The sequence below is a fragment of the Eriocheir sinensis genome, chromosome 23, assembly GCF_024679095.1.
Source record: "Eriocheir sinensis breed Jianghai 21 chromosome 23, ASM2467909v1, whole genome shotgun sequence".
Classification (NCBI taxonomy): Eukaryota; Metazoa; Arthropoda; class Malacostraca; order Decapoda; family Varunidae; genus Eriocheir; species Eriocheir sinensis.
The window spans coordinates 1,168,265-1,181,469 of record NC_066531.1 but is presented as its reverse complement, the minus strand read 5'-3'; the positions used below and the strand labels follow the sequence as shown (position 1 = coordinate 1,181,469).

The 13,205-nt window shown below is 45.1% G+C and overlaps 1 protein-coding gene and 1 long non-coding RNA gene across 2 annotated transcripts in view; one reads left to right on the top strand and one right to left on the bottom strand.

The window, feature by feature from the left end:
- Window positions 1-295: 295 nt before the first annotated feature.
- LOC127002318 (T-box transcription factor TBX1-like) overlaps window positions 296-13,205 on the top strand; it is a 147,764-nt gene continuing 134,854 nt past the window's right edge. The window contains exon 1 of the mRNA XM_050868128.1: window positions 296-729. Coding sequence (XP_050724085.1) covers window positions 516-729 — 214 coding nt within the window. The 5' untranslated portion in view covers window positions 296-515. The remainder of the gene's footprint in view (window positions 730-13,205) is intronic.
- Window positions 12,540-13,205, bottom strand: part of LOC127002321 (uncharacterized) — a 1,209-nt gene continuing 543 nt past the window's right edge. The window contains exons 2-3 of the long non-coding RNA XR_007755944.1: window positions 13,005-13,205; window positions 12,540-12,806 (exon numbers count right to left, since the gene is read on the bottom strand). The exon at window positions 13,005-13,205 is cut by the window's right edge and continues 294 nt beyond it. This is a non-coding gene — a long non-coding RNA (uncharacterized LOC127002321). The remainder of the gene's footprint in view (window positions 12,807-13,004) is intronic.

Here is a 13,205-nt window from a genome sequence, read left to right as displayed (position 1 = left end):
GTGTAATTGGGCGCCGAGAGGTTTGAGAATGCTGGTCTTTATTTCTCACCGTGCTGGGCGGGGCACTCTGCACTGACATATATATTTTTTTTTTTACTTATTGTCTTCGTTTCATTTAATTTTTGAGACTCGTCTTCACCTGTCGGAGAACTCAAAGGACATATTTACTGCTTCCTCGGACCATCTTCTCCGACAAATGTGGCGATGGAGTAGGCGGGTGATCTGTCGGCGTGTGTGTTGGGGTGTGGGTACGCGCGGGCGGGCGACGGGCGGCGAGGGGAGGTGTGTGGCGGGCGTGAGTGCCGCGGGCAGTCACTCCTCGGCTCGTGGCGGTGCGGGTGACGACTGGGCTGTCAGCACCCATCCCGACACTAGTTTTCACCGTGTGCCCCCGCCCCTGCTTGTTGACATCCACCTCTTCATCTTTATCTATCAGCGAGGAAGGGTCCCGCTGACACTATCTATCGTCCGCCCACACCCGCCCACATCACCCCCGGGGCACGTGTGACGATAGGATGGATGCCCAGTGCTACCAGGGGGTCGTGGGCGGCTCCTACGGTCACGGGCAGGAGCGTGGGGCAGGGGACTTGGGCATGATAGGCGGTGTGGGCGGCATGGCGGGGCAGGGGCCAGCTCATACCGCCCTCCTGCCGCCCCGCACCACAGACTGCTGCTACGAATGGGCGTCCCTTCCCGCCCATTACTCCACGCCCATGAAAGAGATGGAAGGTGAGCCTCCACACACACACACACACACACACACACACACACACACACACACACACACACATTGCTATTGCATCCACGTTGAGTGTTTTTGTGACTCGTGAGGAAAACAAAAGAAAACAAAAATGGAAATAAAAGAAAATCAGTTCCGAGATTAGTGCGTTCGATGCCTCTAGAGCGATTTTATCTTCACATGTGTACGCACTATAACGCACACACACACACACACACACAAACACACTCCATTAGACTTACGATAAACTGATTTTTAACCCTGAAAGAACCCCATCCGATACTCTCTTAAATTTTATTATAATCACCTAACAACATAATTATCGTACCGACATAGCGGGCACTTATTTTTTATTCTGTCTTTTTCTCTTTGTGTGTGTGTGTGTGTGTGTGTGTGTGTGTGTGTGTGTGTGTGTGTGTGTGTGTGTGCCCTTGCAATCATTTCCCATATCAAAATAAACTACCCTGAAAAAAAAAAAAAATGCTGTGGTATCAAAATGAACTATGGAAAAAAAATACATTGGCAATAGTTTACTTCATACCTATTCAACTTTCCATGTTCCTGTTTTTATCCTGATGTGAGTACTAACTGGAACGGTGCGTACATATTGGCGGACATACAGTACTGAAATTCGGTAGTCAGCTTCTACCACCCGTATTTCTGAACACTTTCTGTCTTCTATCGATATTTTCACGCTGACTGCTCTTCTGAACTTGCTAACTGCATGCCTCCCCTCTTCCCGCGGCCCCGCTGCACACGACTTTCTACTCATGCTCATCCCTATACTGTCCAAACCCCTTATGCAAGAGTTAACCAGCATCTTCACTCTTTCATCCCTATCCTGTCCAGACCCCTTATGCAAGAGTTAACCAGCATCTTCACTCTTTCATCCCTATACTGTCCAAACCCCTTATGCAAGAGTTAACCAGCATCTTCACTCTTTCATCCCTATACTGTCCAAACCCCTTATGCAAGAGTTAACCAGCATCTTCACTCTTTCATCCCTATCCTGTCCAGACCCCTTATGCAAGAGTTAACCAGCATCTTCACTCTTTCATCCCTTACACTGGTGAACTCTGGAACAATCTTCCTTCATCTGTATTTCCTCCTGCCTACGACTTGAACTCTTTCAAGAGGAGGGTATCAGGACACCTCTCCTCCCGGAATGGACCTCTCTTTTGGTCACTCTGTAATCTTTTTAGGAGCAGCAAGTAGCGGGCTTTTTTTTCATTATTTTGTGTGTGTGTGTGTGTGTGTGTGTGTGTGTGTGTGTGTGTGTGTGTGCCTTTGAGCTGCCTCCTCCCTCACATGGTGTTCCCGCCGCTGCCCGTCCCACAAACGGTCGAAGATGTTGGCGTTTTAATACAGTTTTTTTTTTTTTTCAAGCAAAGTATATGAAAAAGTTTGTGTGTATTGCCACTATCACGTTACTTAAAGTTAAACCTGAGAGATTGCTTTTTTGCTCTCGAAATTTTGCGAATAAGAAAATATGATTAGAAGTGTGTGTTTGCGTGTGTGTGTGTGTGTGTGTGTGTGTGTGTGTGTGTACCCTCCTCGCCGCGTTCATACCCGTCAAGTCTTACGTTTTTTATACACAAACTTATGGTCTAACGCACAATCTTATGGCAAGACACCACAGTAGCTTGACAGGTATGCGCGTTTATCCCTCTGAGCCTCCCGGTCTTGCCTCAGTTTGTTTAGTTTTCGCAGACTGACAAACTCTGCCCTCGGTGCGGTGCTCAGCTAGTCTCAAGTCTCCTGGGACCATCACGCATTCTGTCACGGCCGCGGCTCAGTAGGCCTTCCCTTGCCTCCTGTTTGCGGTGTAGTGGCTGCTGTGTGGGGGTCTCAAGGTTATGAATGTATTCGCTATATTTTCTAACCCACGCAATAACCTCCACTGCCGATATTTTTTTTTTCTTGTCCTTCAATAGTTAGCACACTCGGCTCACAACCGAGAGAGCCCGGGTTCGATTCCCGGGCGGAGTGGAAAAATTTGGGCGGCTTTTCCGATACCCTACGCCCCTGTCCACCCAGCAGTGAATGGGTACCAGGTATTAATCGGGGGTTGTGTCCCGTCTCCTGGGGTCTGTTCCCTTCTCCTATAATTCTTTCCCCTTCTGTCTCTCTCCGGCATATGACCACAGATGTTGCGCCGACTAAACGAAACTTTCCAACTTTTTGTCCTTCTATATCCCTTCTTGGCATTTCACCGCATCTAAACTCTCCCTCCCACTACTTCGGTTTCATATATGTTACTTTCCTTATCATGAAACCTATTTTTTCCTCGAACGCGCAACCATCTCTACATTTCTTGGCATTTCACCGCATCTAAATTCTCCCTCCCATGGTCTCCTCGGGCCGATCACGCATTCTGTCACGGCCGCGGTTCAGTCAGCCTTCCCTTGCCTCCTGTTTGCTGTGTAGTGTCATGGCTGGTGTGTGGGCGTCAAGGGTCATTTTTTTTTTTTTACAACAAAGGAGACAGCTCAAGGGCACAAAAAAAGGAAACAATAATAAAAAGGCCCGCTACTCGCTGCTCCTACAAAGAAAGAATCCAAAGAGGTGGCCGAAAGAGAGGTCAATTTCGGGAGGAGAGGTGTCCTGATACCCTCCTCTTGAAAGAGTTCAAGTCGTAGGCAGGAGGACATACAGATGAAGGAAGATTGTTCCGGAGTTTACCAGCGTGAGGGATGAAAGAGTGAAGATGCTGGTTAACTCTTGCATAAGGGGTTTGGACAGTATATATGGATGAAAGAGTGAAGATGCTGGTTGACTCTTGCATAAGGGGCTTGGACAGTATAGGGATGAAAGAGTGAAGATGCTGGTTGACTCTTGCATAAGGGGTTTGGACAGTATAGGGATGAAAGAGTGAAGATGCTGGTTGACTCTTGCATAAGGGGTTTGGACAGTATAGGGATGAAAGAGTGAAGATGCTGATTAACTCTTGCATAAGGGGTTTAGACAGTATAGGGATGAAAGAGTGAAGATGCTGGTTGACTCTTGCATAAGGGGTTTGGGCAGTATAGGGATGAAAGAGTGAAGATGCTGGTTAACTCTTGCATAAGGGGTTTGGACAGTATAGGGATGAAAGAGTGAAGATGCTGGTTAACTCTTGCATAAGGGGTTTGGACAGTATAGGGATGAAAGAGTGAAGATGCTGGTTAACTCTTGCATAAGGGGTTTGGACAGTATAGGGTTGAAAGAGTGAAGATGCTGATTAACTCTTGCATAAGGGGTTTGGGCAGTATAGGGATGAAAGAGTGAAGATGCTGATTAACTCTTGCCTAAGGGGTTTGGACAGTATAGGGATGAAAGAGTGAAGATGCTGGTTGACTCTTGCATAAGGGGTTTGGACAGTATAGGGATGAGCATGAGTAGAAAGTCGTGTGCAGCGGGGCCGCGGGAGGGGGGGAGGCATGCGGTTAGCAAGTTCAGAAGAGCAGTCAGCGTGGAAATAGCGATAGAAGATAGAAAGAGAGGCAACATGGCGGCGGAATTTAAGAGGTAGAAGACTATCAGTAGGAGGAGGAGAGTTGATGAGACATGGTAGCTGTATTCTCTTGGCGGTAGAATCTTCTTTTTGTTTCTTTGTTGTTGTTGTTGGTGCAGTCCTTTTTGTTTTACTTTTGTTGTTTTTGTTGTTATTGTTGATCTTCCTGTTGTTGTTCCTCTTGTTCCTGTTCTTCTTCTTCTTCTTTTTGCTCCTCTGTTTGTCTGGTATTGTTGATATTAGCTTTCCTATCATCATCATCATCATCATCATCATCATCATTATTATCTTCATGTTCTTGTCCTTGTTCTTTTTGTTCTTGTTCCTGTACTTGACCTTGTTTCGTTCTCCTTGTTCTCGTTCTCGTTCTTATGCTTGTTCCTTTCCTTCTTTCCCCCAGCTCTTCTATTCATGGTTATCATTATCACTATTATTAGTTTCACAAAGACTACGATTTTGGGCAAAGGCGGAATAAGAAATCTTGAGAAGGGGAAGTAGTGTTGAATATGGACTTGCAGTTTTGAGAGGAAAATAATACGTGACGCGGCATGCCAGTAGGGATTGGAGAAGGCTGCTCAAGAGGCTTAGGAAGGGCGGGTCAAAGGCAAAGGGATAGGGTCACAGGGAAGTAGTCAGGACTGATCATTATGGGTCGAAGAATAAGGTCAAGTGAACTACACTAAGATTCCTGCATATAAATACTTAACTCACTCTTCAATATCACACACCTCACGAATACTCTCGACTTCCGTCCCGCTGAAACTGCCCTATGCAAAACTATATACATGAGGCCTTATCCGGAGATCCACTGGTATATATGCAAGTCTCTTTATACAGCCGGAGACCCCATATTCTCAGACCCTTTCGACTCTTAACAAATATTCCCACTGGCCTTTAAGGATATTACTCGGGTTCTCATGAGTGTTTTTATACATTCATGGTGTAGAAGCCTTGTTATACTATCACTGGGCTCTTGAAACTGCCCATGGAAATACTGAAACAGACTCTTCCAAAGCCTTATCAAATGTGGGTGTGTTAGCTCCAGAAATGGTTGGGAATGCATGCCTAATACTCGTCTCTCAGTCTTCCATGGATATACTGACACATCCCCTACCAAAGCCTTATCAAATGTGGATGTGTTAGCTCCGATATGGTTGAGAATGCATACCTAATACTTACCCCTTGCTGCCCCCCATGGAAATACTGACACGGCCCCTACCAAAGCCTTATCAAATGTGGGTGTGTTAGCTCCGATATGGTTGAGAATGCATACCTAATACTTACCCCTTGCTGCCCCCCATGGAAATACTGACACATCCCCTACCAAAGCCTTATCAAATGTGGGTGTGTTAGCTCCGAAATGGTTAAGAGTATGGGCCGCCGAATGCCTGAAGCCGCACGTCACTTCCTTGTAAACTTGTAAACCCTTGTAAACCAACTCACTCCACACCTCCCGCCTCTCTCGACGTTTAGCTCACCTGCCCCCAACGTTTATTTAACACCACATATCTATTCCTTCCTCAGTGTCTGGAGCCTCCGATGCCGTTTTACTGATCATTATGTCCTTTTATTAATTCTCCTCTATAATGTCTAGGAGGAAAATACACTTCTCCATACACAGAACAATTGATCATTAGTGCTTCGTCTAAATGTCTGATGTCGAGTTGGTAAATATACTTCACTGTAGTCTATATATATACATTGGTCGGTATCATAAGACACGCCTGCTTCTCACATCAGCTACTTCTTAAGGTCAAAGAGGGGGTCAATCGGGTTCTAGTGAGTGTTTCCTTAGGTTCACGGTACAGTAGAAGGGTCACACTACCACCAGGGTCATAAAACTACTTCTGGAAATGCCCAAAACTCCTACGAAAGCCTTGTCAAATATGTGAACTTTAGCGACGAAATGTTCAGTAATACGGCCCATAGTATATAGTATGTGGCTAGTCGATCCTTTAAGAAGTCTATCTGTTTATTTACATGTTCATAACAGTCCTATTGTTTGTCAGTTGACTTGCGTGTTTCTTTTTGACGAAGTGGTAGAAAGGAAGTTTGGTTTAGTCGGCGCAACATCTATGGTCATATGCCGGAGAGAGACAGGAGGGGGAAGAATTATAGGAGAAGGGAACAGACCCCAGGAGACGGGACACAACCCCCAATTAATACCTGGTACCCATTCACTGCTGGGTGGACAGGGGCGTAGGGTATCGGAAAAGCCGCCCAAATTTTTTCACTCCGCCCGGGAATCGAACCCGGGCTCTCTCGGTTGTGAGCCGAGTGTGCTACTGACAAAGTGGTAATGATTTGTTGTTTTGCATACGATGAAGTGTTTCCCTCCTCGGCATCAGGCATTTGGACGAAGCGATTAAGAGTGTTTAGTTTACGGTGAAGTGTATTTTTCCCTTCGCTATATCAGACATTTAATAGACGAAGCGGTTAAGAGTGTTTTGTTTACGGTGAAGTGTATTTTCCTCTTCGGTATATCAAACATTTGGACGAAGCGGTTAAGAGTGTTTTGTGTACGGTGAAGTGTATTTTCCTCTTCGGTATATCAAACATTTGGACGAAGCGATTAAGAGTGTTTTGTTGACGGTGAAGTGTATTTTCCTCTTCGGTATATCAAACATTTGGACGAAGCGATTAAGAGTGTTTTGTTTACGGTGAAGTGTATTTTCCTCTTCGGTATATCAAACATTTGGACGAAGCGATTAAGAGTGTTTTGTTGACGGTGAAGTGTATTTTTCTCTTTGGTATATCAAACATTTGGACGAAGCGGTTAAGAGTGTTTTGTTTACGGTGAAGTGTATTTTCCTCTTCGCTATATCAAACATTTGGACGAAGCGATTAAGAGTGTTTTGTGTACGGTGAAGTGTATTTTCCTCTTCGGTATATCAGACATTTGGACGAAGCGGTTAAGAGTGTTTTGTTTACGGTGAAGTGTATTTTCCTCTTCGGTATATCAAACATTTGGACGAAGCGATTAAGAGTGTTTTGTTTACGGTGAAGTGTATTTTCCTCTTCGGTATATCAAACATTTGGACGAAGCGATTAAGAGTGTTTTGTTTACGGTGAAGTGTATTTTTCCCTTCGCTATATCAAACATTTAGACGAAGCGATTAAGAGTGTTTTGTTTACGGTGAAGTGTATTTTTCCCGTCGGTATATCAAACATTTGGACGAAGCGATTAAGAGTGTTTTGTGTACGGTGAAGTGTATTTTCCTCTTCGCTATATCAGACATTTAGTAGAGACATTTAGTGGTGAAGTGTATATTCTTTCTTAGTATCAGACATTATGACGAAGCGGTATTTATTGTTCTGTATACGGTGAAGTGTTTTTTCCTCCCCGACATCAGGTATTTAGACGACGCGGTAATGGGAGTGAATCTTGTGTACAGTGAAGGGTAGTTTCCTCCTGACATCAGACATTTAAGCCGTATTACAGCCTCAAGACCTCTTTCAAGACATGCCCAACCCTTTCACATCAACACCCAAGACCTCGTGTACCCTAGAGTCGTGGGTAGTCGTGGTCCAGAGTCGGCACAGTCTGAACGGGGCTTTACACGAAGCAGTAATGACAAGTAGGTCCATGTACCGCTGAGTGTATTTTCTTCCTCATCTCCGGGCCAATATAGGTGAGCCGCGCGCGAGGCAGTGATGCAAAACACAGCGTGGCAGGGCGCTGACGGCAGGAGACAAACACGACACCTGTACCGCCGCCTTCCCTGCTGTTATTTCTACGCCCTTTACCCCGCCTTGCCCAGCTCAAAGATACACACCCCTGTAGATTTACATTTCTATAGACTTAGGACAGCACAAATTCTGTTATCTAAAAAAGGGCCGGATTCTTAAACACTCCGCGCCCCAGCACACATGTTTGACAAGGTTTTCGTAGGAGTTTCGGTCATATCCTGGGGTAATTTATTGACCCTAATGGTAGTTTGACCCTTCTTCTGTGGCATGAACCTACAAAAACACTCATTAGAACCCGACTGATCTCATTTTTGGCCTTTGGAAATAGTTGATGTGAGAGTCGGAGCTGTCTAAGAATACCAACCCAAGTGTGTGTGTGTGTGTGTGTGTGTGTGTGTGTGTGTGTGTGTGTAAACATCCATTTGCTATTTTAACCCTATTTTTCTGTCTTTCACGCATTCAAGGATGACGGAGGTGAGTGCCTATAATCAATTCCCTTTTTTCTATATTCTCATTCCTCTAACTCATAGTTTTGGAAATGGAGCAGTGTTAGTGATACTTTTTATATGCCTTGAGCTCTCTTAAAACAAACAGAATTCCTTAGTCAATGAAAAGCTAAAGTTTAGTAAAGACTCTCAAAAGTCTAGTAGTTGTGATGAGGTCGCGTTTTTTATTTATTTTTTTTTTTTTTTTACATCTTCGCCTGTGGCGCCGGTAGTCTTGTTTTTTTTGGAGGGGCCTGATGGTATGGCCCAGCCCGTTGTGGCGCAGGCAAGTGTTTATAGTGGCGCCATCTTGCATTGGCTCATGCTGCCCTCCCGGAGCTCATCTTTAATCCTAGAATCTAGAGTCCGGGTTGATAGGTGGTCTTCTGGACAGCATGTGGGTAGTTTTAAGCCACTCGGCGGCGGCTGAAAAATCCCAGCTTGGTGGCACCGGGCGGGGATTGAACTCGCATCGTCCTGAACGCGGCGCCGTCACGCTGTCGACTCAGCCACCGCCTCCCCTAAGCAGTTGTGTCGATTAACGTTACTTTGTTCTTGTATTACCAGTTACGGTGTTCCTCTCTTTTGTCGTGTGAAAAGGATGAACGCCCTAAAATTGGTGTAAATAAATCTATTACGCATGGACAAATATAGTCAGCTCGGCAGGTTTAATGTTGATTGTGAAGGCTTCGATATGTAAACGCATACTTGAGTTTCCTGGAAGCGTAGGTTGCAGGAAGTGTTTGTTTACTAAAAGCCGCGGATCATGTGTTGACCAGACGATTACACCACCCTTCATACATAGCTTAGTCATACATAGCGTTTAGATTTATATATGACAAGACAAATTACTGGGCACTTTCTTTTCTAGCGTATCCTCTTGTTGTTTTATGCCAATCATCCAATATGTAATTTATAAGAACCACATCAGCGCGACACAAACGCCTGCATTCACTGGAGAAAAGGGAAAGTATAGGCAACGTCGTTATGGGCTGTAACGATAGAAGGCTTGGTTGCGTGTAGCTCAGACAGGGTCTTGGTTGGCGAACAAGGCGTGGAGGGAAACACTCGCTGCTTTAAGTGAGTACATTCTTTAACCTAAAATGCAGGGGGCGTTGGTGAGAGCCGAGACAGTAGATCTGTATCAGTCGGGCTCTCTGGAAGGAGTGAAGATAGAGACTTGGAAAATAATGAAATTACAACTGGTCACGTACGTCAAGGTGACCGCTGAGGTGGCAAAGTGTTTGTTACACATACCGAGAACGAACGGACGATAAACACTGATGGATGACATTTCTATAAAGGTGGCGTGATCTCTCTGCCGTGGGTATTTTCCACTGTTACATGCATTCCTGATCCATGGTGATATATAACGATAATAATAATACACTGATATAATTACAACTACTATAACAGGGCCTCGGGCAAAGGTTATACACGTTATCTGCTGACCTTATCAACCAACGGAAAGCCTCACTTACTACTTTATACACACACACACACACACACACACACACACACACACACACTACATATAAAATCGCTGAACAATAACATAAATATAGCCTACAAGTAAACAACAGGAATATCAATATGTGCTTATGATGGTATTAATGATGATAAAAAGTGACAATATTAAGCAAACAATCAGGGCGATTACTCAAATATAGTAGTTACAACAGAGCTTTTTTTTTTTTTTTTTTTTACGTCGCGGCCTATTGCGCCGGTAGGCTTCTTCCCGGTGGGGCCTGATGGTCGGCCCAGCCCGTTCTGGCGCAGGCGAGTGTTTATAGTGGCGCCATCCTGCATTGGCTCATGCTGCCCTCCCGGAGCTCATCTTTAATCCTAGAATCTAGAGTCCGGGTTGATGGGTGGTCTTCTGGACAGCATGTGGGTAGTTTTAAGCCACTCGGCGGCGGCTGAAAAATCCCAGCTTGGTGGCACCGGGCGGGGATTGAACTCGCGTCCTCCTGAACGCGGCGCCGTCACTCTGTCGACTCAGCCACCGCCTCCCCATAGTGGACATGTATCTGCGTTTCGAGTGGCTGATAACATCCTCCGCTGCCGCAGTATATATCAAGGAAGTGTTCGTCTCTCGCGTCGTAATGAAGCAAGCCAGGCAGTTCTCTTTAGTGATGGTGCTTGGTGCCTGCTTTGTACTTCATGTGTTGGATTAGTGAGCTCAGGCCAGTAACACACTCTCTCTCTCTCTCTCTCTCTCTCTCTCTCTCTCTCTCTCTCTCTCTCTCTCTCTCTCTCTCTCTCTCTCTCTCTCTCTCTCTCTCTCTCTCTCTCTCTTTTACTTTTTACTTTATTTGTTGGATTATTGAGCTTAAGCCAGTAACACTCTCTCTCTCTCTCTCTCTCTCTCTCTCTCTCTCTCTCTCTCTCTCTCTCTCTCTCTCTCTCTCTCTCTCTCTCTCTCTCTCTCTCTCTCTCTCTCTCTCTCTCTCTCTCTCTCTCTCTCTCTCTCTCTCTCTTGCTTTGTACTTTATTTGTTGGCTTATTGAGCTTAAGCCAGTAACTCTCTCTCTCTCTCTCTCTCTCTCTCTCTCTCTCTCTCTCTCTCTCTCTCTCTCTCTCTCTCTCTCTCTCTCTCTCTCTCTCTCTCTCTCTCTCTCTCTCTCTTCTCTATCTCTCTCTCTCTCTCTCTCTCTCTCTCTCTCTCTCTCTCTCTCTCTCTCTCTCTCTCTCTCTCTCTCTCTCTCTCTCTCTCTCTCTCTCTCTCTCTCTCTCTCTCTCTCTCTCTCTCTCTCTCTCTCTCTCTCTCTCTCTCTCTCTCTCTCTTTTGTTTGTTTATTTATCTTCCTGAGCAATTCTTTATCTGCAATCCATCTATATATGTATGTATGTATGTATGTGTGTATCTCTCTCTCTCTCTCTCTCTCTCTCTCTCTCTCTCTCTCTCTCTCTCTCTCTCTCTCTCTCTCTCTCTCTCTCTCTCTCTCTCTCTCTCTCTCTCTCTCTCTCTCTCTCTCTCTCTCCGTATCTGTTTGTCTGTCTGTCTCTATTCATATCTCTGAGTGTGTTTATACGCTTCTCTCTGTCGATATGCCTACTTGTGTATGGCCGGATTGTTAAACACTTCCTCGGCCAAGCACACATAATTGACAAGGCTTTCATAGGAGTTGTGGGCCTTTCCAGGGGTAGTTTGATAACCCTGGTGGTAGTCTGGCCCTTCTTCTGTACCATGAACCTACAAAAACACTCATTAGAACCCGACTGATCTCCGCTTTTGGCCTTTGGATACTGTTGATGTGAGAGGCATGGTCGTCTAAGAATATCAACCTCAATCCCTATCAATCGGAATACAGCTACATCAATCGGTTAGTTACCAAAGAAGTCGCAACAGCAGTAGTAGTAGTAGTAGTAGTAGTAGTAGTAGTAGTAGTATAGTATATTTCTTTTGAATCTCCCGCTAAGCAAATAACTTTTACTCATGAGAATCCGTAAGAGGAAAGAGACGAAATATATCAATAACGAAGACATGGGAAAGAAAAGGAGAAAAACAACAACAAGAGAAAAATATGGACGTAACGAACTCGGAATAAAAGAGAAAACAAAAAGAAGAAAAAATGCGGCTATAGGAAGATAAACGTTGAAAGAGGGAATAGACCGGAAGAGGAGGTGGTGACGAAAGGCTTGTGAAAAATAAGAAAAGATTAAAGAATTAGACAGACAACAAAAACTGAGAAAATAAAATAAACTCCGAGAAAAACAAGAGATGAGATGAAGGGAAGAAAAGGGACAAAGTGATGATGGAATAGGGAATAAAAATGAGAGAGAAAACTAAGAGAACTTAAAGGAGTATAACAAATATGAGGAAGGTAAAGAAACTCGAAGAAAAGTAAGAGGTGAGGGGGAGGCAAGGAAAGGGAGGAGAGTTAAGTGAAGATGAAATTGAGTAGTGGAAATTAAAGAAAGGAAAAAGATAACTCAGAGGATGTCACGACTGAGCCCCTTGACTGCGGATTTCCTACAAGAAGACCTCACCAAGCTACAGGAGTGGAACAATAAGTGGCTGATACAATTCAATGAAGAAAAATGTAAAGTCCTGCACCTTGGGAGGGGATATCCAGCACACCAATACCACATGGGAAACACTCCACTATCCACCACAGAAGATACAGTGAAGGGATATCCAGCACACCAATACCACATGGGAAACACTCCACTATCCACCACAGAGGCAGAGAAAGACCTGGGAGTGTATGTTACCAGGCTACCAGTGAAGGGATATCCAGCACACCAATACCACATGGGAAACACTCCACTATCCACCACAGAGGCAGAGAAAGACCTGGGAGTGTATGTTACCAGGCTACCAGTGAAGGGATATCCAGCACACCAATACCACATGGGAAACACTCCACTATCCACCACAGAGGCAGAGAAAGACCTGGGACTGTGTGTTACCAGACTACCAGTGAAGGGATATCCAGCACACCAATACCACATGGGAAACACTCCACTATCCACCACAGAAGCAGAGAAAGACCTGGGGGTGTATGTGACCAGGCTACCAGTGAAGGGATATCCAGCACACCAATACCACATGGGAAACACTCCACTATCCACCACAGAGGCAGAGAAAGACCTGGGAGTGTATGTTACCAGGCTACCAGTGAAGGGATATCCAGCACACCAATACCACATGGGAAACACTCCACTATCCACCACAGAAGCAGAGAAAGACCTGGGACTGTATGTTACCAGGCTACCAGTGAAGGGATATCCAGCACACCAATACCACATGGGAAACACTCCACTATCCACCACAGAGGCAGAGAAAGACCTG